Here is a 23,239-nt window from a genome sequence, read left to right as displayed (position 1 = left end):
TTTAAATGTGTGAAAATACTTTTTATGGAGAATCTTCTCCTGTGCCAAACCAAGTAAAAAAAATAAAATGTTTTGGCAGGATAATCTCACTAATTTCCCAATTTTTACGAAATCTGTGAATATCCGATAAATTCTGTTACAAGAGAATATTTTCCTCAGGTGTGGAAAAAATATTTGGAACAATTTCAAGATTGTTCTTTGGAAAAACTAATCTGAGGATTTTTTTTAATGTCTGGTTTTACTGAACTTTGTCCTCAGGGTGTTTCCTGTTTTGCACTAATAAAGTTTTCAAATTTCCTTTTGTTTTTTCATGTTTGAAACCGAGTGAAAAAACAGGTTTCGGCAGGATAATCTTTCTAATTTCATACCTTTCAAAAATCTGGATAAACGTGAAAATAAAAAAAGAAATTCAGGAGCACATTTTTGGAAATGGAAAATCAGAAGAATTTTTTTCGCGTGTGAAAATGAGTGAAAACCATAATTTTTGCCCTCAGAGATTTTTTTTTTCCACGGCAAAATTATCATCTTTTTGTCAGAATGATGAATTCATAATTTGAAAAAAATAGATATGTTTTTATTTTTTCAGGAGAATCTTCTCTCGTGCCAAACCAAGTAAAAAAAGTTTTGGCAAGATAATCTCACTAATTTCCTAATTTTTTAAAAAAGTCTGTGGATGTGAGTGAAAAAAACATTTCAGGAGAATTTTCTCCCCAGGTGTGAAAACATTTTCATGAAAATCCTTTTTGGAAAAAAACTAAATTAGGAGATTTTTTCACGTGTGAAACAGTTGCAGTTGTGAAAACAAGTGAAAAAGGTTTTTTTTTGTGGATAATTTTTTTATTCATGTCTGAAACTGAGTACAAAAGAAGTTTTGACAGCATAATCTTTCTAATATTGTATTTTTAACACATTTGTCAATTTAGGCCAAACATTTTCCTTTCAGGAGAATTTTTTCGCCAGGTGTGATTTTGGGATTTTTTTTTTTTTTATGTGTGGTTATACTGTGTTTCCTGTTTTGCACTAATAAAGTTTTCAAAATAAGTCTTTTTTTCATGTTTGAAACCGAGTGAAAAAACAGGTTTCGGCAGGATAATCTTTCTAATTTCATACCTTTCAAAAATCTGGATAAACGTGAAAATAAAAAAAAGAAATTCAGGAGCACATTTTTGGAAACGGAAAATCTGAGAAATTTTTTTCGCATGTGAAAATGAGTGAAAACCATAATTTTTGCCCTCAGAGATTTTTTTTTTCCACAGCAAAATTATCATCTTTTTGTCAGAATGATGAATTCATAATTTGAAAAAAAAATAGATACGTTTTTATGTTTTCAGGAGAATCTTCTCTTGTGCCAAACCGAGTAAAAAAAGTTTTGGCAAGATAATCTCACTAATTTCCTAATTTTTAAAAAAGTCTGTGGATGTGAGTGAAAAAAAACATTTCAGGAGAATTTTCTCCCCAGGTGTGAAAACATTTTCATGAAAATCCTTTTTGGAAAAAAACTAAATTGGGAGATTTTTTTCACGTGTGAAACAGTTGCAGTTGTGAAAACAAGTGAAAAAGGTTTTTTTTTGTGGATAATTTTTTTCATGAAATTAATTTTGACCACAAAAAAGGTTTTGACACATTTACATCACATTTGTGACTGTCTCCTGAAAAAATAAAATTCCCCTAATTTTTCCTCAATCACTTTCACACATCAAACAAAAAAGATTTCTTATGTTATTTTTTAACCTAGTGGGGAAAAAAATCAGGAAAATTGATTCAGGAGTTTTCTGGAAAATTCCGGAAATTTTGGGAAAATTCCAGGAAATTTTGGAAAAATTCCAGGAAATTTTCAGGGAAATTCCGGGAAAGTTTCCAGGAAATGTTGGTCAACTTTTTTTTCAGGACACTTTCATGTCAATTTTTTCTTAGCCTTACAAAAAAGTGCTTTTGTCCTGCCAAAACTTTTGCAGGAGAAAAAGAATTCTAAGTGTTTGTTGTTGTTTCTCTTGCTCAGTTTCGCACCTGAAAAAAGTAATAAAGGCATTAAATGTGTTGCATCAAGTTGTTTCTTCCTTGTCCAAAGTGTCATCGCTATACCAGCCTGTCTGTTTGTGTCTTTTTTCTAACTGCTAACCAACATTCTGACTTAAGTTATAAACTGGATTAACACACACACTCACACTCAACCGGTTTCGCACATCAAACAAAAGTATATTTTTTTTAAATATATTTTTTCAACATAGTGAAAAAAAGAATTCCAGAAAATTTTGGGAAAATGTTTTGGGACATTTTTTTTCTGAAAAAAATGTTGTAAGCATTTTTGGAGAAAAAAAAAATCTTGGGATTTTTTTGTGTGGTATACTGAACTTTGTCCTGTTTTGCACTAATAACGTTTTCAAAATAAGTCTTTTTTTCATGTTTGAAACCGAGTGGAAAAAAAGTTTGAGAAGGATAATCAAAGTTCATATACGTTGACGTACGTGAAAAAAAAAATCTGCTTTATTATGAAACTAAGCAAAAATACTATTTTTTCCATGTGTGACACGGAGTGAAAAATTCTTTTTCATGTCAGAATAATCTTTAATTTTGAAAATAAATTAATTTTGACCACAAAAAAGGTTTTGACACATTTACATCACATTTGTGACTGTCTCCTGAAAAAATAAAATTCCCCTAATTTTTCCTCAAACACTTTCACACATCAAACAAAAAAGATTTTCTTATGTTATTTTTTAACCTAGTGGAAAAAAATCAGGAAAATTGATTCAGGAGTTTTCTTGTTCAAGTTCATAATTTTAAAAAAATCTGCTAAAATCTGCAATTTTTTTCATGCAGGAAACTGAGCAGATTTTTTTCCAGGAGAATATTGGTGTGAAAATCAGTAAAGACTTCAGAGTTTTGGTAGGATAATCTTTCTAAATCTGGATATACGTTGAAAAAAGAATGAAAAATGATTTTCTTTTTGTCAGAATAATTTTTCTAAATTCAGAAAAAAAATGGAAAATTGATTCAGGAGTTTTCTGGAAAATTCCGGAAATTTTGATCTGTAGTTTCAGCTGTGAACTCGCATGACGACAACATAACTGCAGACAGAATGTCAGCAGATCATTTTTTTATCATTCTGTATCTGGAATCATCACGTTTTATAAAAACAGAACTAAACAAAGCACATGAATGATTTCTGTGATGAAACAACTTTGTTTCAGGTCTGGTGGATAAACATGCTCTTTTCTGTCAGAGGTGAAGAAGAAGTCACAGAAAATAGAATGAGAAAGTCATTAAAGTCTTCCAAAACACGACTCAGTCACCAGAAAAGGTCTCCAGTTTTTTTTCCCGTGTGTGGTTATACTGAACGAGTGTTTCCTGTTTTCATGTGAAGTTCATAATTTTTAAAAAATCTGCTAAAATCTGCAATTTTTTTCATGCAGGAAACTGAGCAGATTTTTTTCAGGAGAATATTGGTGTGAAAATCAGTAAAGACTTCAGAGTTTTGGTAGGATAATCTTTCTAAATCTGGATATACGTGGAAAAAAGAGTGAAAAATGATTTTCTTTTTGTCAGAATAATTTTTCTAAATTCAGAAAAAAAATGTTTTAAATGTGTGAAAATACTTTTTAAGGAGAATCTTCTCATGTGCCAAACCAAGTAAAAAAAATAAAATGTTTTGGCAGGATAATCTCACTAATTTCCCAATTTTTACAAAATCTGTGAATATCCGATAAATTCTGTTACAAGAGAATATTTTCCTCAGGTGTGGAAAAAATATTTGGAACAATTTCAAGATTGTTCTTTGGAAAAACTAATCTGAGGATTTTTTTAATGTCTGGTTTTACTGAACTTTGTCCTCAGGGTGTTTCCTGTTTTGCACCAATAAAGTTTTCAAATTTCTTTTTTTTTTTTCATGTTTGAAACCGAGTGAAAAACAGGTTTGGGCAGGATAATCTTTCTAATTTCGTACCTTTCAAAAATCTGGATAAACGTGAAAATAAAAAAAAGAAATTCAGGAGCACATTTTTGGAAACGGAAAATCAGAAGATTTTTTTCGCGTGTGAAAATGAGTGAAAACCATAATTTTTGCCCTCAGAGATTTTTTTTTTCCACAGCAAAATTATCATCTTTTTGTCAGAATGATGAATTCATAATTTGAAAAAATATAGATACGTTTTTATTTTTTCAGGAGAATCTTCTCTTGTGCCAAACCGAGTAAAAAAAGTTTTGGCAAGATAATCTCACTAATTTCCTAATTTTTCAAAAAAGTCTGTGGATGTGAGTGAAAAAAAACATTTCAGGAGAATTTTCTCCCCAGGTGTGAAAACATTTTCATGAAAATCCTTTTTGGAAAAAAACTAAATTGGAAGATTTTTTTTCACGTGTGAAAAAGTTGCAGTTGTGAAAACAAGTGAAAAAGGTTTTTTTGTGGATAATTTTTTTCGTGAAATTAATTTTGACCACAAAAAAGGTTTTGACACATTTACATCACATTTGTGACTGTCTCCTGAAAAAATAAAATTCCCCTAATTTTTCCTCAATCACTTTCACACATCAAACAAAAAAGATTTTCTTATGTTATTTTTTAACCTAGTGGGGAAAAAAATCAGGAAAATTGATTCAGGAGTTTTCTGGAAAATTCCGGAAATTTTGGGAAAATTCCAGGAAATTTTCAGGGAAATTCCGGGAAAGTTTCCAGGAAATGTTGGTCAACTTTTTTTTTCAGGACACATTCATGTCAATTTTTTCTTAGCCTTACAAAAAAGTGCTTTTGTCCTGCCAAAACTTTTGCAGGAGAAAAAGAATTCTAAGTGTTTGTTGTTGTTTCTCTTGCTCAGTTTCGCACCTGAAAAAAGTAATAAAGGCATTAAATGTGTTGCATCAAGTTGTTTCTTCCTTGTCCAAAGTGTCATCGCTATACCAGCCTGTCTGTTTCTGTGTCTTTTTTCTAACTGCTAACCAACATTCTGACTTAAGTTATAAACTGGATTAACACACACACTCACACTCAACCGGTTTCACACATCAAACAAAAGTATTTTTTTTTAAATATATTTTTTCAACATAGTGAAAAAAAGAATTCCAGAAAATTTTGGGAAAATGTTTTGGGACATTTTTTTTTCTGAAAAAAATGTTGTAAGCATTTTTGGAAAAAAAAAAAATCTTGGGATTTTTTGTGTGGTATACTGAACTTTGTCCTGTTTTGCACTAATAACGTTTTCAAAATAAGTCTTTTTTTTCCATGTTCGAAACTGAAAAGTAATAAAGGCAATAAATGTGATGCATCAAGTTGTTTCTTCCTCTTAAAAAGTGTCATTGCTGAACCAGCCTGTCTGCTTGTCTTTTGTTTTAACATGCTGACTTAACTCAGTTATAAACTGGATTGACACACACAACACACAGAGAATGATGAAATTTCATTTTAACAAGTAATTAATTTTGACCACAAGGGGCTGTCAAAAGAAAAAACTCTCCTGCCAGAACCTTTTTCACTCAATCAATTTCACACATGAAACAAAAAAGATTTTACTATGCTATTTTTTTTCACATAGTGAAAAAAATGATTCAGGAAAATTGATTTAAGAATTCTGGATTTTTTTAAGGAAGTTTCGTAAAATTTCGGAAATTTTCGCTAATCTTCGGAAATTTCGTGAATCTTCGGAATTTTTCGGATAATTTCGTGAATTTTTGTAAATAAAAAATTTGTTTCATGTGTGAGATTGATTGAGAAAACATTTGGGGATTTTTTTTCAAGACAATTTTCCGAAGATTTCCGAAAAATTTTGAAGATTTCCGAAAATTCCCGAAATTTTCTGAATTTTTCTGAAGATTCACGAAATTTTTCGAAAAATTCCGAAACTTCCTTACAAAAAAAATCCAGAATTCCTAAATACATTTTGCTGAATAATTTTTTTCACTATCTGAAAAAAATAGCATAATATAATCTTTTTTGTTTCATGTGTGAAATTGATTGAGAAAACATTTGGGGAATTTCATTTTTTCAAGACAATTTTCAGGAGACCGTCACAAATGCGATGCAATTTGTGAAACAGTGAAAAAAGGTTTTGACAGGAGACTTTCTTCCTTTTGAGCTCTTAAAAGAAAAGATCTGTCAAGACCTTTTTTATAGTCAAAATGAATTACTTGTTTAAATGAAATTTCATCATTCTGTGTGTTAATCCAGTTCATAACTGAGTTAATGTTGGTTAGCAGTTTAAAAAAAAAGAAAGAAGCAGACAGGCTGGTTCAGCAATGACACTTTTGACAAGGAAGAAATAACTTGATGCATCACATTTATTGCCTTTATTACTTTTTTCAGGCGCGAAACTGAGCAAAAACACAACAAACAAAAAAATATTTTTAAAAAACCCACATGAAAGTGTTTCCTGAAGAAAGATATTTCCCCTGAAAGTTTCCCAACGTTTCCCGAAAATTTCCCTGAAACTTTACCGAATTTTACAGAAAACTCCTGAATTCCTGAATCAATTTTCCTGAATTCTTTTCTCCACCAGGTTAAAAGAATAACATAATAAGAAAATATTTTTTTATTTGATCAGTGAAATTAATTGAGGAAAAATTAGGTGAAATTATTTTTTTATTTTGAAAATGTTATTAGTGCAAAACAGGAAACACTCAGAGGACAAAGTTCAGTAAAAAAAATTTAAAAAATTCCAGAAAATTGTCATAAAATTCCAGGGAAATTCCTGAAAATTTTAAGAAAATTCTGGGATATTTTCGGGAAAATTACGGGAAAACTCTGGAATAGTGTCAGGAAAATTTGGAGATATTTTCATAAAATTCTGAGATATTTTCGGGAAATTTACAGTATTTTCAGGAAAATTGCGGGATATATTGCATCACATTTGTCCTGTCCCCTGAAAATTGTCTTGAAAAAATACAATTCTTTCAATTTTTTATGATTTTCACACAGTGGGGAAAAAAATTCAGGAAAAATTGATTCAGGAATTTCGGAAAATTCCGGGAATTTTTCATAACATTCCTGGATTTTTGGGGGGAATTTCCGGGATATATCCGGGAAAATTCCACAATATTTATGGGAAAATTCCGGGATATTTTTGGGAATATTCCGGGATATTTTCGGGAAAATTCCGTAATTCCTGAATTTCTGAATCAATTTTTCTGATTTTTTTTTCTCCCACATATGTCCACAGATATGAACTATGAAAGATTATCCTACTAAAACTTTTTTTCTCCTCGGTTTCAAACATGATAAAATACTTAACTTTAACTTTATTAGTGCAAAACAGGGAACACTTAAATTCTTTCTCTGTTGAACCGTTTTTCATCATAAATCAACAAACACAGATAACAGCAGCCTGTCCTTCAGCCCGTCACACATCAGTCTACGATGCTGCATTGTGTCTTCATGCAAACGGTGCACCCACCTTAGGCTGTCCGTCCAGCAGCCCGTTGAGCTTAGCGAGGGATCGCAACGATAAGGCGTGCGGCAGCGACGCCTCGGGGTCCTTCCCCAGCCTCCTCGCCCGCTGAGCGGCGCTGCGGCTGCAGTAACACGACACCAGGAAACCCGACAAGATGGCGCCCAGGAAGAAGGCCACGAGGACGCAGGCAATGAGCAGCGTGTAGTGGACGTTAGCACCGGCTCGCTGGTCCATCTCTGGGAGACGACGGACGCCTGGAGGACAAAGGAGCAGGAGAAGAAAAGGGTTAGTACATCTTCTTTGCTCCTTAGCTCACATTATTTCATGTGACATTATTTCAGAGGTTCAAACTTGTCTGGAGGAACTTCTGACGTCTGAGAGAAAAGTAAACAACATGAAGCGTGGGTGAGTCGGCAGGACGGACTGTAGAGACAGCAGACGAACTAGACGGGGGGAGGGAGGAAAACAGCGGGAGGAGAGGTGAGGGAGGAAGAAAGGGAGCGACAGAGACGAGGATTGAACTTAATGAGGAAGAGTTGGTTCACAGGTGAGAAGACAGGATGATGGAGGAGGTGAAGAAGGTGAGATGTGAGAGGAAAAAAGAGGAAGGAGAAGAAAGGAGGAGAGGAAGAGACTGATTGGATATGAGAGAGGAGGGAGAGGAGGGAGAGAGAGGAGGGAGGGAGAGAGAAAGGAGAGAGGAGGGAGGAGGATGACAGAAGGATAGAGGGATGAAGGAGAGAAGAGATGAAAGAGAGAGTTTATTGTTTGGCAGCGTTCATCTCATCAGGTTCAGATTCAACATCAAAGCCTCTCAGATACAATGATCATCTCACACACACACACACGCACACGCACACACACACACACACACACACACACACACACACACACACAGCATCAGTGAGGAAGTTCATATTTCATCGTTTTACATGAATCCAGTGCAAGAATGTAACTATGTACTTTTACTCATGTAATTTACTTTACTTTACACTCAAATTGCATCACATTTGTCCTGTCTCCTGAAAACTGTCCTGAAAAAATGTAATTCCCCTCATTTTTTCACACATCAAACAAAAATGTTTTTTTATTGTTATTTTTTTAACATAGTGAAAAAAAATTCAGGAATTCCGGAAAATTTTCATAAAATTCCGGGATATTTTCGGGAAAATTCTGAATCAATTTTCCTGAATTTATTTTTTCCACATACGTCCAGGGATATGAACTTAGAAAGATTATCCTACTAAAACTTTTTTTTCTCCTCGGTTTCAAACAGAAAAAACTTATTTTGAAAACTTTATTAGTGCACAACAGGAAACACCACACATCCACAAAACCACAAAAAAAAGTTTTGTCAGGATAATTTGTCTAAATTCCTGATGTCTTTAATCTCGTAAAATATTTGAATTTTTTTTTCAGGAGTATTTTTCATATCTTTTCACAGGAGATTTTTTGTTTGTTACGTCTAAAACCAGGTAAAAGAAAATGTTTAGCTTGAAAATGTTTCTAAATTCCTCAGGTTTGAGTTTCTATGTTTTTCATGAAAATATAACACAGTTGTGTTATTTACGACAGCACTTGAAGGCAGCGGTCGGCGCTGAGTCAGCGCTGTGATCGGCCACTTTAACAGATGAACGCTGTGACTTTCAGCTCGGTTCTGTTTGTGTTTCACCCTGAAGGCTTGATTGAGCGGCGCCGTCCTGCTTCACACCTGGCAGCCTCCCAGACCGACGGCTGATTTACCTGCTGACACGTTTCACTACAGCCGCTGACAGCTGGAGGGACACGATCCTGAGAGTCGGGACGATTTTATCAGGTTTCATTTCAAACTTTGTCTCTCAGGTCCAGTTAAACATCCTCACCTGATCAGTGTGCTCAAGAAGCTGCATGTCACAATAACTCTGATTTTTACAGCAGGCGTGGACGTTTGTAAAAACAGTTTATCATTTAAATCCTTAATTAAAATGAATAAATGTGTCTTAATTCATGTGGATGTAAACCAGATTCATCAGAGTCACATCATGATGATGATGCAGATAAATCTCTTATATGAGAGACAATTGATTCAATTTAAGATTCAGGAGCATCTGAACACCTACGACATCTAAATGACCACATCTGTTTGTTAAACGACTGAGCTGGAGCAGCTTTTGTGTTTTTAAAGATATAACATGAAAGATTCTGCATTCAAATGTTTAAAACGACTCGACCTTTGTTCTTCATGTTGTTGAGTTGTGTACTCACATTATCCCAAATGTTTCCGACCAGAGAATCAGTGTGTGAGAGCAGAGAATCAGTGAGGAGCTGCCGACTCCCTCTTATTATTTCATTTTGACTTAAATTTCTCAGAAGGAGCAGCGTGTCCCTGAAACCCTGATCAAAGGGCCAAAAATACCCGCAGAAACAAAAAAGCTAATTTCATGCCCTGCTCCGCTGGCCGTCCGGGGGTTTGATTCCCCCGCTCGCCGCCGGTCCGGGACTCGAACTGGCAACCGTCTCTAACCTCAAAGCTGGTGTTGCCTGGAGGCCTTGGAGGCTTTCGCTTTGATACGAGACGCCACGGAACAAATGTGTCTTTTATGGAAAATACTGTTGAAATAGAGCGAGCAGTCATTACACGTCCACTCAGGATTAACACACACACACACACACACACACACACACACACACACACACACACACACACACACACACACACACACACACACAGCCCCCTGTGTTTAACAGAGACGATTTCATGTTCGTTATTTCCTCTCTTTCATCTGCGTCCTTCACTCTGACAGTTATAAATAGGATGATGGAGACACACAGAAAAATATTATGCTAATTACAGCCCGACATGGAAATGTCTCGTTCTGTCTCTCTTTGTGTCTCTCTCTCCTCCGTCAGGGTGAAACTTTCTCTTTCTCTCTGCTGTCAGTCTCAATTGTAAAAAAGTTCCTGGTGAAGTCTTTTCTCTCTGTCTCCTGTTTCCTGTCTCCTGTTTCCTGTCAGGACAGTATTCTCGTCCTCTCTTCTCTCTTCTTTCTTCTTCACTGACTCAAACTGATAAAGTTCTTCCTGTCTAAGAAAACCAACAGTTGAACCATTACAACCAGAACCAGGACAAAATCCTCAAGGACATCACATGTGGTTTTTGAAATATATTATTGTAACGCACTAAAAAAACAATGTGGTACAGTAATATATTACTTTCAGCGGTAACAGAGTATTATAACGCGTTACTAATAATATTTCAGTCATATATTACTACAGTTCTGTCACGTAACACGTTACAATCCACGTTACCGACTGAAGTGGAGTGTTTACTGTTGCTGCTCCTCTGAGCACACTGTAATTTACATTCTTGGATCACACCATGCAGTCCTTGTTCTGTTTGTCTTGTCGTGTCATTACAGGCTCATTATAGAAGCTACAGGTCTGCTGTGTTTCATATGACTGAGCCTGCAATCAAAAATATTTATTCCTGTCTCATAAAATATCAGACTGTGATCCCCTGTCTTATCTCATTTATTTAAACAGATCTCGGCTATTTCCCTGTTCTATTGAGGTTATTTTGGCATTTTGTTGCAAGTAACTAAAAAGTAGTGTAATAAGAAATATATTACTCTTCGCAGTAATATTGTAATGTAATATATTACTTCTAAAAAGTAAGAAAGTAACTCGTCCACCCCACATCAACAGATCTGACCTGTCACAGCAGATCTATAAAAAGCTTTTCCAGCGATCATGATTCCTCCTGTTGGACCAGAAGAAGTCACCTGACAGGTAACCACCCCTGTGTTTACCTTCAGCTGATGATGTCACCACACGTCTCACAGAACGGAGGTTGCACAACATCACGTGCACGTAACACACTCTGCAGAGAGTGAGCTGTGGCTTTAAGGCCGAGGCAGACGCTCCGACACTGAAGTCAAGCTCCAGAAACTTCTACCCTATTAGCATGCTCTCTCTCTCTCTACTGCTCTCTGTACTGCTCTCTCGCCCACTCCTTCTCCACAGATCCATTGGTATTCACATGAAGGCAGACAGCAGTGACAGAGAGAGGGAGAGAGGGAGAGAGGGAGAGAGGTGACAGACATGGATTAAGGGAGAGAGAGAGTGTGTGTGTGTGTGTGTGTGTGTGTGTGTGTGTGGAGAGAGAGAGCGAGTGATGAAAAAGGAGAGACCTTGTCAAGTTTGACTTTTTCGCTTCGCCACCGAAAATGCTGGTAACACACACCACCCCGTCACTTTAAAGGTCAGACAACTCACATCTGACACACACACACACACACACACACCTGACACAGTGTGTGTCAGGTGTGTGTGTGTGTGTGTGTGTGTTGAATAAGAATGAAGCTGTGTGTCTGCAGCAGCTGAACCACCTCCTCACTACACTGTCGGCTTTTATCTTCTAATTCTCCCTCAGCTGCACACCGCTGTGTGTCTGCACCTGTCAATCAAACAGGATGGGCGGGACTTATTTTACCATGTTGCTCAAGGACACTTCAGCAGGGCAGATGTTTTTGCTGAGAGGTCGCTCACATCGTCAAACAGTAAATGAAAAGATGTCAGTGGATCAAAGTAACGTCTCCTGAAATCCTCGTTAAGCAGGAGAGACGAGGAGGAAACCTGGAGGAGGACGACTGATCTCAGAGATCCTCCTCCAGCTGACGGCCAGGTGACGGCCAGGTGACGTCCAGGTGTGTCATCACTGCAGCTGCACGGCTTCACGGCTGAAGGACAAACTTCAGATATTTGAGTCTCCTGCTGTTTGACAGCTGGAGTTTATCTCCCTCCTCACAGATATTAGCCTCACTGCTAATATCGCCATCGGAGGAAGGTTTGTGTTTGAAGCACGATTAAGCTCCACATTAAGAAGCGATGTGGCGATAACGATGATGATGATGATGATAATGATGATGGGAAGGGAAGCGCCGCTAAACGCTCCCTCTGTGCTGTTAATGGACTGTTCACTCGACCTTTTAATGGAGGTATTTTTGGCTTCGTCTGCAGTGTGACTGTTTTATACTCTGATCTAACAGTGAAGTGCTGCGGGGCCAGCTGGGCTCAGCTGCAGAGCTTCAGTTGATTTATGAAGCTGTTTGTTCACTGCTTCATCTTCTCCATCTTCTCCACCACTGTGTCTCCACCTCTGAGGACCAAACGACCCAAAACCCACAAACTCCAGAAGGAAACATGTCACTGCAAACTTTTTGCAGGAACATTCTGAAACTGCACTGACATTTTTTAAATATGATGTATTTTTATATTTATTTTTGTTGTTTTTTATTTGAATCTATTTTGTGAATAAAGTATGTGGGAGCAGCTCAGGGATGTTTTTCTGTTTCACTGTTTTGCACAAAGTCAATAAAGACTTGAAACTTTTTGGCAATTATTGAAAACCAAAAATTTGACTTTGGGAAACTTATGAATAAACTTGTGAATAAACATACGCGTCTTAAAAGAGCTCAAATCTGTGTTCAGCCGATAATGAACTCTCTCCTATTGGCTGGTCTTTGATACCAGGTGATGTCATCCTCTAAAGGCCACGTGGTGATGTGACCTCCAGGATATAATGCACATCCTGCAGCCAATCATATCAGAGTATTTTGGACACGTGATTTTTGGAAAAATAACTTTTGGACACGTGTTTTTCATGTTGTTTCTCCACATGCAAAATGAAAACACATGGTGTTTGGACATGTGGTGTTTGGACATGTGGTGTTTGGACATGTGGTGTTTGGACATGTGGTGTTTGGACATGGTTGGGACTGGGCGGAACAGTTTCTCTCTAAAAACATCTCTCTAATTAATTAATACCTACATTTATTTTCGGTGCATTTAATGACAGATTAATTTATCTATTGAACCATTTATGTATTTCTTTATTTGGCAGGTTTAGTCCTTAAGTCCTGAGACAGTGTCCACATGAGACAGTGTCCACATGAGACAGTGTCCATGTGATGTCACCTGTGAGATCTTACATTTAATAAATCACATGTTCCTCCCTCCTGACGGTGAACAACAGCTTCATTGGATTCATGTAATTGTCATTCTGACTGAGGAGAGTGTGCATTAACATAACGTACACACACTTCTGTGTGTGTGTGTGTGTGTGTGTGTGTGTGTGTGTGTGTGTAATCCCCTGCTTGCCGGCAGCAGACTTTCAGTTTAGGTTTAAAAGCTGTAATTTAGTCTCCACATTATCCAGATGCACATGATGGGAGCTGAGGGACAAAAGCATTAAAATGCACTCAGAGGTGGAAATTCACTTAACTCGCGATGGTTTCGTTCAGAGAGTTTAAGTGTGTGTGTGTGTGTGTGTGTGGTTCTCTGGACGAGACGCTCATCACTCGTGTTAAAGACATTTTCTATACATTTAAAACACCAGTTGAAATGACACTTTATTATTGTGATGAAGCCTCGATTTCAATTTGTATTTGAGAATTAAATATTTCATTTAAATTATTATGTTGATTTATGAATTTAATCTCAAACAGTTAGTGTTTGCTGTAAAAATGACCTTGTTGGTCAACAGACCAATTTATTCATACACAGATTATCTAAAGGTACCTATTTCACTCACTTCCTCTCTCTCTCTGTCACACACACATGCACACACACACGCACGCACGCACGCACGCACGCACGCACACACACACACACACACACACACACACACACACACACACACACACACACACACACACACACACACACACACACACACACACACACACACACACACACACACACACACACACACACACACACACACACACACACACAGCGAGACGCCCACATTGATTGACCCGGTCGATAAAAACACAATATGGAGCTCAGCGGGAATCAATCAACAACAAGGAAGCTCACAGTCGGAGGTGTTTCACCCTATCAGACACCTGTGTGTGTGTGTGTGTGTGTGTGTGTGTGTGTGTGTGTGTGTGTGTGTGTTTGGCACAGGCTATGTGGACTCTTGATTGGCTGAGTAAATCAAGACTGATGAGGGAAGGTCAGCAAAGAGACAGCAGAGAAAATGTTCACACACACACACACACACACACACACACACACACACACACACACACACACACACACACACAGCAAATAAAAGCAATCAGGCAGGTCACACAGAAAGCAGCTCAAAGTGTGTGTGAGGCTACGTGTCACCGCAGTTCGCTCTGATAATCACACAAGTATTGATTCAATCTGAACAACATGGAGGCGACCGGCAGAATACCTGATGACGTTTGTGAACGCACGTTTCAGTGGCCACAACATCACCAGACTCCCTTCACAAATGTGGTGATTTTAAGAGTTGTTGAGTTAAAACAAACTTTATAACGTAGTGAAACTCTGTCTCTGACAGATTCTGAATCATCGTCTCCTAACCAGAGCATGAACACAGCTTCTCTGTGGTTTTGCAGAAATGTCCAGAAACACTAACATTTATTCTGGCGACGGGGTTGGATACAGAAGATCCTGCTGTGGAGGGAAGCAGACTGGTAGAAGTAATAAACCGGTGGGTGAACTGGTTACATTAATGTTTCTTCTCTGTGTCATCACTCTGCTCTGTTATTTATATTGAACAATATGTGAGCTGTTTGAATCGGCCAACATCTCGCGGTCGTTGCTCGACACAGGCTGGACGCTCGTAAACAACGACTGGCTGAGATTCATCCCGTGAAGCTGCTCTGCTCTCATTGGTCGCCTCGTCGTTCTCGGAGATGAAGATAATTAGCGTCGATACGACTGCTTCTGGCTGCTTCCTCCCCCCGTCCTCCCTCCCATCAGCCTCACAACACACTCAGTCCATCTGTACGAGCTCCAGCTCATTAAAAAACACTTTAACACGCTGTGGTGGCTCTTTTGCCTGCTCACTCATGAACACACACACACACACACACACACACACACACACACACACACACACACACACACACACACACACACACACACACACATTAACACACAAAGACACAGGATCTCTTGCCAGGCGATTGGTACACACATGATCACACACACACTTAACAACACCGCACACACTCATGGTTTGTTCTGGTGGTTGGAAACACTCAGTGCAGTATAATCACACACTCTGAACACACACTCTGAACACACACTCTGAACACACACTCTGAACACACACTCTGAACACACACTGAACACACGCTCTGAACACACGCTCTGAACACACGCTCTGAACACACACTCTGAACACACACTGAACACACACTGAACACACGCTCTGAACACACGCTCTGAACACACACTCTGATCACACACACTGAACACACACTCTGATCACACACTCTGAACACACACTCTGAACACACACTCTGAACACACACTCTGAACACACACACTGTCGTTAGAGATCCTCTCTGAGATAAAGATGCTTTGTTCACATGTTCCTGCACCAACAATCCCAGCGATCGATAACAACAACCACAGTTTATTTCATCTTTGTGTCTCTGTTGATCGCGACAACATCTCCTCGACACCACTGATCAACATTCAAACCAGGAACTCGTCGCTTCAGGCACAGCGCTCCACTCCGACCCAAACTGATCTAACTGATCTCACTCTTCATGTAAATAAAAGGTGACACAAACGTATTGTTTAGATAAAAAATGGAGTTGGATCAGAACTTTTTTACAAGATAATGTAAAATGATTAGAGCTTGAGGAATCATCACCACAAATGTCTTAAAAGAGGACAGCGGACTCTCATCTCTGGATCTGGGCCCGCTGTACTGTCGGGTTTGTGTTTGTTTCGGTTCAGTAATTCTTCAATATTCTGTCAAAGAGCGTCGAACGTAGGATCACCAGTGTGTCGGACAGTTTGGCCTCGACTAACGCGTCTATGAAATCCTCCTCTAAGGATTAATCATGACGAAACGAGCTGATACCTGCAGACAGCTGACCGCTGTCAAGTCTCCACCTCGAGGATTCTGATGCACATCTCTTCACACAGTTACGGTACAGTGTTATATTAAACACACCATAATTCAGTGACGTCTGGTTGAAGGTGGCGTTAACCGTCTGGCACACTGACATCCAACATCTGACCATCTGATCTCTGGGGCTAACGGACCGACCGGTCTCAGAACATGAACCAACACCACTTCTGACTTTAGTTTTTTCTGTTTTCGAGCAATTTCAATTTTTGTTGTATACAAAATAGAGAAAAGGTGAATTTTTGCTCATCCTTTTCCACCACGATAATGAAAAACACTTTGTATTTACATTTTAAATTGTTTTTTAAAATGAAAATCAGTCAGAGACCCGACACACGCAGTGTCGAGGAATGTTATTTATTGTGTGATTCGTTGTCGACATGATGAGTGAAGATCAGTGAAGATCAGTGAAGATCAGTGACGATCAGTGAAGATCAGTGATTAGCGCAGACGATCAGCTCTCGCTGGTGTTTGACTCTCGGTGCTGCAGAAGCTTCAGACGTTTGATCTGCGGCCTCGTTAACGATCCGACGCTGTTTTAATGGACGGGTGACATTTCGAGAGCAGGACGGAGGTGACGAGGAGGAGCTAACACACACACACACACTCATCTACACTGGATCTCAAGGTCTCAGGCAGGCAGCAAGGTGTGTGTGTGTGTGTAGGAGCGAGCAGAAACACAAACACACACCCCGTGTTTGTGTGTGTGTGTGTGTGTGTGTGTGTGTGTGTGCGTGTGTGTTCAGTGTAACAACAACTTCCCACGCTACTTTGAGCTACAGGAGGGTGGAAGGTGTATGTGTGTGTGTGTGTGTGTGTGTGTGTGTGTGTGTGTGTGTGTGTGTGTGAACTGGAGGTTGCTATGGCGACATGAACAGATGGAGCACAGGGGGGCGGTTGCTGGTTCGATACCTGCAGCTGCTAACAGGCTCATGATCTGCTCTCAGAATTATCAATAAGAACGGGATCGATGGCGCTGATCGGCGTTTCTATCAGTCGATACCTTCAGCTCTGACCTCGAGTCACGACGCTCAACCCATAAAATATGATCCATTTTCCCCAAAATCCCTGAGTGGAGTTTTATCTGACGTGACCTCTGAGTCCGTCGCTCGTTAAAGAGAAAATGTAAACTATAAAGGAGCAGTTGGACATTTTGTCTCGTCTGTCGGAGGCGTTCTCTGATTCGAAGCGGTGCTTTACGCTGAATGTAAATGTCACGGCGCCTGTTGCTGCTGAGTGATAAGACACTTACCACTTCATTTAAGCAGCATGTAAGCTGTTAAACATCCTTTAAATGTCACATTCTCTCTTTCATGTGATGAAAAACAGAAGCAGCTGTTGTGTCGGATGTGATGAGAGTCACACTTCACCTCCCTCGAGGAGAAAAACGGCTCCGAACAGTCAGACACAGCGAGTCCTTCACGGACATGAAGTTAAACTGATGTTCATGTCGGTTATAAATGTTCAGATGTAACTTACATTAACTACAAACTGCTGCTGGAGTTCACAGAGAATCTCTGATGTGAGTCTTTGATTTTTGGGGATTTTCGTGCCTTTAAGCCGGTTGAAGGATCACAGACCGCTGTGAGTTCACACCTTTAATCGGCTCCATTAACTCTCTCAGAGCTCTTTCTAATATATCTATTTGCTTTTTGGGGCGTTTGTGGCTTTGTCAGACAGCAGAGAGACGACAGGAAACAGGATTAGAGAGGCAGGTCGGACTCGAACCCCGGGCCACTGCAGCGAGGACGGACTGTCGGAATAATCTAAAAAATGTTTCCCTTGACGGGTAAAACTCACGTGAAGCCGTCTGAAGACAGAGAAACGTGCGGTTCAGGAGCTGCTGAGTTGACGTCATGTGACGCTGAAACATGACTTTGTGTTGATGGAGAGAAACTTTTAACTGAAGTCGTTCTGAATCGTTTCCTTCGCTCGTCCTCGTCTCTCAAATGTTGGAAACAGGTGTCAACGTGTTGTTAAAATAATCTGATCCATAAACCAAAGAAATATTAAATAAGTTGCCTGAACTGAAACAGATTCTGATATGAAATACTTTTTACTAATTTTACTTTTCATTCTCACTAAATAACTTTATCCCGTCACAGTAAAAACAGTCATGAATCAGGAGAAACTCAGGAGGAAACCAGGAGGACGATGAGAGTTCATCTGACCTGAACCCAACAGGAGTGACGTCTGCACAGTGAGGCTGAGATAGCCAGGTAAGCTAACAAGCTAATGTTAGTTGTCTGTGCGACACATGTTCACTGCTGCTCTCTCCTCATCATCCTCACCATCAGGATCTATTCAAGTGTCGTCTTGAATGTCTGCGATCGGCTCCGACGGCCTCGTCTCGACTAAATGTGACGCAGCCGAAGCTACGAGAGAAAAACTGAACTCTGACGACATTCAGCCACTCTGAGGTGTCGACTTTAAGGACGAGGAAGCCATTTTAATTGTTGATTGTTGAGGCCGACACTCTCCTGGATCAGGAACATTACAGTGAGTAATGTAAAGGTCAAACACACACACACACACACACACACACACACACAATTTGCATTGTGCAGAACTCATTCTGCACAATGTCAACTCTCATCTAATATCATCTCCACCCTGTAACGGCACACTGCAGCATAATGGACCATTTATGTCCATTCAGAGCCAAACGGCGCCCGCGGGGCCTCCTCCCCCGCACTGCATTAAGTAACCAATTTGAGACCAAAACGTCATTATGGGAACGCTTCCCCGCCAAACGATGTCATTACAGTAACGACCGCCACTCGAGCGCGTCGCGGTGGATAGATTCGGGTGCGTGCCGGCTAAAACATCACTCCTTCATTGTGTTGGGGGTCCTTCACGCCCGGCTGCCTCAGACGCCATTACAGTGCCTGTTGTCAGTCCTCCTGTATGATCGCAGCAGCGCCGCCCTCTCTCTCTCTCTCTCTCCAGCTAATCGCTGCATATTTAAGCTCACAATGGAAGCGTGAAGAATGAGCTGCGCTGCCAAACGAGGCTAATGTTAGCGCGGGTGTGTGCCGAGGCTGCAGCCACTTTTTATTGTGTTACGGTGCCATTAACTCCCTGGGTAATCCCCGCAGGCGTCAATAAAACCTAAAACCTAAATGACACGCTTAATCACGACACAATTAGTGCAGAGTGCAGAGATGAATCTGTGGAAGTCTGTAAATTAATCTGCCGGCATTGTTGGAGTCTCCTGCTGCTTTACAGCCGCTGTGCCTGTAATCATGTCAGTCAGTCGAGGCTAATCACGGCGCAGCACGCCGCAGATCTGCCTGAGAAGAGACATTTATGAAGGGAAGCTCACGCAGGAAGTCACTGTCTTATAAGCTGGTGTGTAACAGACAGCAGAGACTCAGAGGCGAAGCAGCTTCATGTGAACACACCTGAGCTCAGCCTGTGAGGAGACGTGAAGGTGAATGTTTCTGACCTCCAGCTGCTCTGTGAGCGATGAAAGCTGGATATAACAAACATTAAAGGTGCAGTCAGTCATATTTTACTCATTCTGTGCAGAGAAACTGCTTCTTGACAGCTTTCATCTTCAGCACGAGGATCAATAAGTCATGATAAAAACTTCACCATCCGACGGTCCGGTCATCAACTGTCACATCAGCAGAAACAAACAGAACGACCAAACGGCCCAGAGCCCGGGGATCCGATCACATCGTCGCTGTGTTTTTAAAGAAATTAAACGTGTTACGTTTTTTGCCAAGTTCATGTTTTTATGTATTTGTTGAGTTTTATGTATTTTAAAGGTCCATCGGCTCAGATTATCTCTCAGTTTATGCTCATACACTATAAATCAGTTAGATACTTTAGTGTCACTTGTTTGTTTATTCTGTAAAACATCTGGATTTTTATTTTGTGTTTTATACATATCTCAAAATCCCCAACTCATTCTGAGCAGAGTTCTTCTCTCTGTACAAATAACATTAAATAAATAACAGTTTCTTTATGTCTGTTTTCCTAATCTCATTCTGTATTCTCAGTAAATAATGCAGAATAAAAATCATCTCTGCCGTCAACTTCTGTGAAAACCAGGCATGAAACTAAAATTCGTCAGATTTCATTCATTCACTGTTCAGCAGCTTGATCTCATCAGATCTTCGCCCGTGAACACGACGGGAGGAAACCAGGAGGGGAAATTTAAACAGAGTTCATTTAAAGTGAAGCCAACAGATGTGAGAGCTTCAGTTCACAGTCGACACAGTAAGCTAACAAGCTAACAGGCTAATGTCTGGTGTCTGTGCAACAACATGAGCGACTCACAGAAACACCGCTGTCCTCTCTCTTCATCACAATCTAAATCCTGATCTGAACTTCTGAATGCTCAGAGTCACAGGACGTCTGGTTCTTCAGACGGACTCGGAGCAGATCCAGCCGTCAGCTGATCTCTCCAGAGGTCCGACGTGTGGAGGCCAGCAGCTCTCTGCTCTGCAGCTCCTCTCGTCTTCTCTCTGACAGGTACTTCTCATTCTGCTCGGCTAACGAGCCTCATTTAGATGCAGGTGAATGTGATTAACTAACGCAGCAGAATACAAAGCGAGGCGCTCTGTAAGCTCCGAGGTCTCACAGACCCTCTGCTCGCCCTCGGACCTCAGACCGTTTGGTCGAGAGGCTGCAGCTCTGTGATTGGACGTCCTCAGCAGGAAGTGACTGGAAACGACCGAACACGACGACGTCACACTGAGCGCTGATTGAGTTTGAAGAGGCTCACAGACGCCTGATAAAAACCCTCAGAGCAGATCAGGTGAAGTGTTTTATGTTCGTCATTTATCTCTTTCAGGTTCTGTTAATCCTCCCGATTCACAGCGTGTGACCTCGTTCTGTTCACCTTCCTCCTCCGGATCAGCGCCGACGAGACGCAGAGTTCACACGAAGACAGACGTCGAGTGGACGAAGCATCAGAAACCTCTATTCCTGCTCGTCTGACTTTAATCACAGTAATGGAGCTGATAGAGTCTTAATGGATTCTCTGCTGTCGCTGTGAGAATCACAATAACTCGCAGGAGTCCTGACGGGCAGGTAGCAGCCGAGCTGCCGCCATGAATGCAGAGCAGCGCTCAGCGAGGCGCCGCTTTCATCTGCAGGATTGTGATCTGGCGGAGGGAAACCATGTCAAACCGAGCGACCAGCGACTGTACAGCAACACTCGCTGATCGAGCCGTAACAAACTCATTTCTTCTGGTCGACTCTGAGCTCGTGAGCAGAGAGGTGGAGCGGGAAGTTCATCAGACTCTCTGAAAGGCCTCTGGTTTGATCTGGATGTTGAGCTCTGTCGGTCCACCAGGAGCTTCTCCCGGTTCATTTAATACATCTGCTGCACCAACAGACTCGCTCCCTCCGGTTTTAATTCACCTCCAGTCTGACTTCTCTGTCGGTGCAGATACAAACTGACTCTGCAGTGAAGAAGATTCACAGTTTTCAGAGTCGAGCCTCTGAGTGGGCGTCTCCCACGGCAACGGCTGACTGACAGCTGAGGGCCAACATCTGGAGCAGCAGCTGAGTGGATATAATCAATATCTTCATCACAGTGTGTGAAACGACGTCGTGTTGTGTGTTTGTGGTGATGAAGCTCCAGAAATATTCACTTTGTGTTTATTGTCTTTTAAATAAAGTTTAAAACTCTTAATGTTTTATTTCTAATACATTTCTGTGTCTCTGTAAACAACTTTTTATCTTTATGATTTGTGTTTTTCATTTGTTTTATGTATTTCAAACAGTTGATGATGTATTTTATATTTTATTTCAACACGTCTTAAATGTTTTGTAATGTTGTTTATTATTTGTGCTGTAATTTTTTTTATATATTTTAAGTCTGCAAATTTAATGTTCTTATTCTTTAACACGAGTTTACTTTAAGATGTTTCTAATATTTTCAGCGTTCTGTTGTTTGCAGAGGCGACATGTTGAGGTCGGTGTGTGGAGGCCAGCAGCTCTCTGCTCTGCAGCTCCTCGTCTTCTCTCTGACAGGTACTTCTCATTCTGCTCAGCTAACAAGCCTCATTTAGATGCAGGTGAATGTGATTAACTAAGCAGCAGAATACAAAAAGTCTCAGATCATTATGTCCCACACAAAGACGAGACGGACACGACTTGGTATGTGAAAATAAGTGAAACTGTCAGCACTGTGCTGCTCAGTGGACTGTCTGCTACGCCGCCATCTTGAGAATCCCTGGCAAATGTTTCCGACATTAACTTAAAACTTAAACTTTCCTGTTCTGCACGGCCTGTGAGCAGCAGACAGACAGTCAGAGACCAGCTGCTGAACATAGTGAAGCGTTCAGCAGCTAAAGAGGCAGATATTTCCTTCAGGAGCTGCTGGAGACCAGAACCAGTCTTCAGTTTGAAAGGGACCAAACTTCGACGCACAAGTGACCAAAAAATATCAGCTGTTGCAGGTTTAAGTTTGTATCAGTGCAGAAAGTGGAAGCTAGTTAGCGTTAGCAGCGACTCCCACCGGTCATGTGACCTCATCACCTGACCTCCGTGCTGCTGCAGCTGGAACAGGAGGAGTTTCTTACCGTAGGCGGAGTCGGCTGCAGAGTCGTGGTGCCGTGTGGTCGCCAACACGTCCGCTGCAGGAGAAACAAACAGAACCACTCAGGTTCTCCATCTGTAACATTTCATCGTCTCATTCATCTCCTTTACTGCCTCTAGTTAAACAATCCACTGACTTTACACTGTTTACACCTTAAATTTTAATGTTATCATCAGTATGGCGGCTGTAAAGCGGTTGTTGTTACCGTGGCAGCTGTCTGGGTGAAACGAGTGGTCGCCCTCGATATCCTGCTCGAACCCCGCCCTGCAGAGAGGAGGAGAGGAGAGGAGAGGAGAGGAGAGGAGAGGAGAGGAGAGGAGAGGAGAGGAGAGGAGAGGAGAGGAGAGATGGATTTAACAA

At 40.3% G+C, this 23,239-nt stretch overlaps 1 protein-coding gene across 1 annotated transcript in view; it reads right to left on the bottom strand.

The window, feature by feature from the left end:
- The window catches only part of LOC140993552 (semaphorin-6D-like), a 79,097-nt gene that overhangs the window by 7,268 nt on the left and 48,590 nt on the right, over positions 1–23,239 (bottom strand). Inside the window, exons 16-18 of the mRNA XM_073463040.1 lie at positions 23,085–23,143; positions 22,863–22,916; positions 7,380–7,630 (exon numbers count right to left, since the gene is read on the bottom strand). Of these exons, the coding sequence (XP_073319141.1) occupies positions 7,380–7,630; positions 22,863–22,916; positions 23,085–23,143 (364 nt within the window). The remainder of the gene's footprint in view (positions 1–7,379; positions 7,631–22,862; positions 22,917–23,084; positions 23,144–23,239) is intronic.

Source organism: Pagrus major, chromosome 3, assembly GCF_040436345.1.
Source record: "Pagrus major chromosome 3, Pma_NU_1.0".
Taxonomy (NCBI): domain Eukaryota; kingdom Metazoa; phylum Chordata; class Actinopteri; order Spariformes; family Sparidae; genus Pagrus; species Pagrus major.
This window is presented reverse-complemented; position numbering and strand designations above follow the sequence as displayed.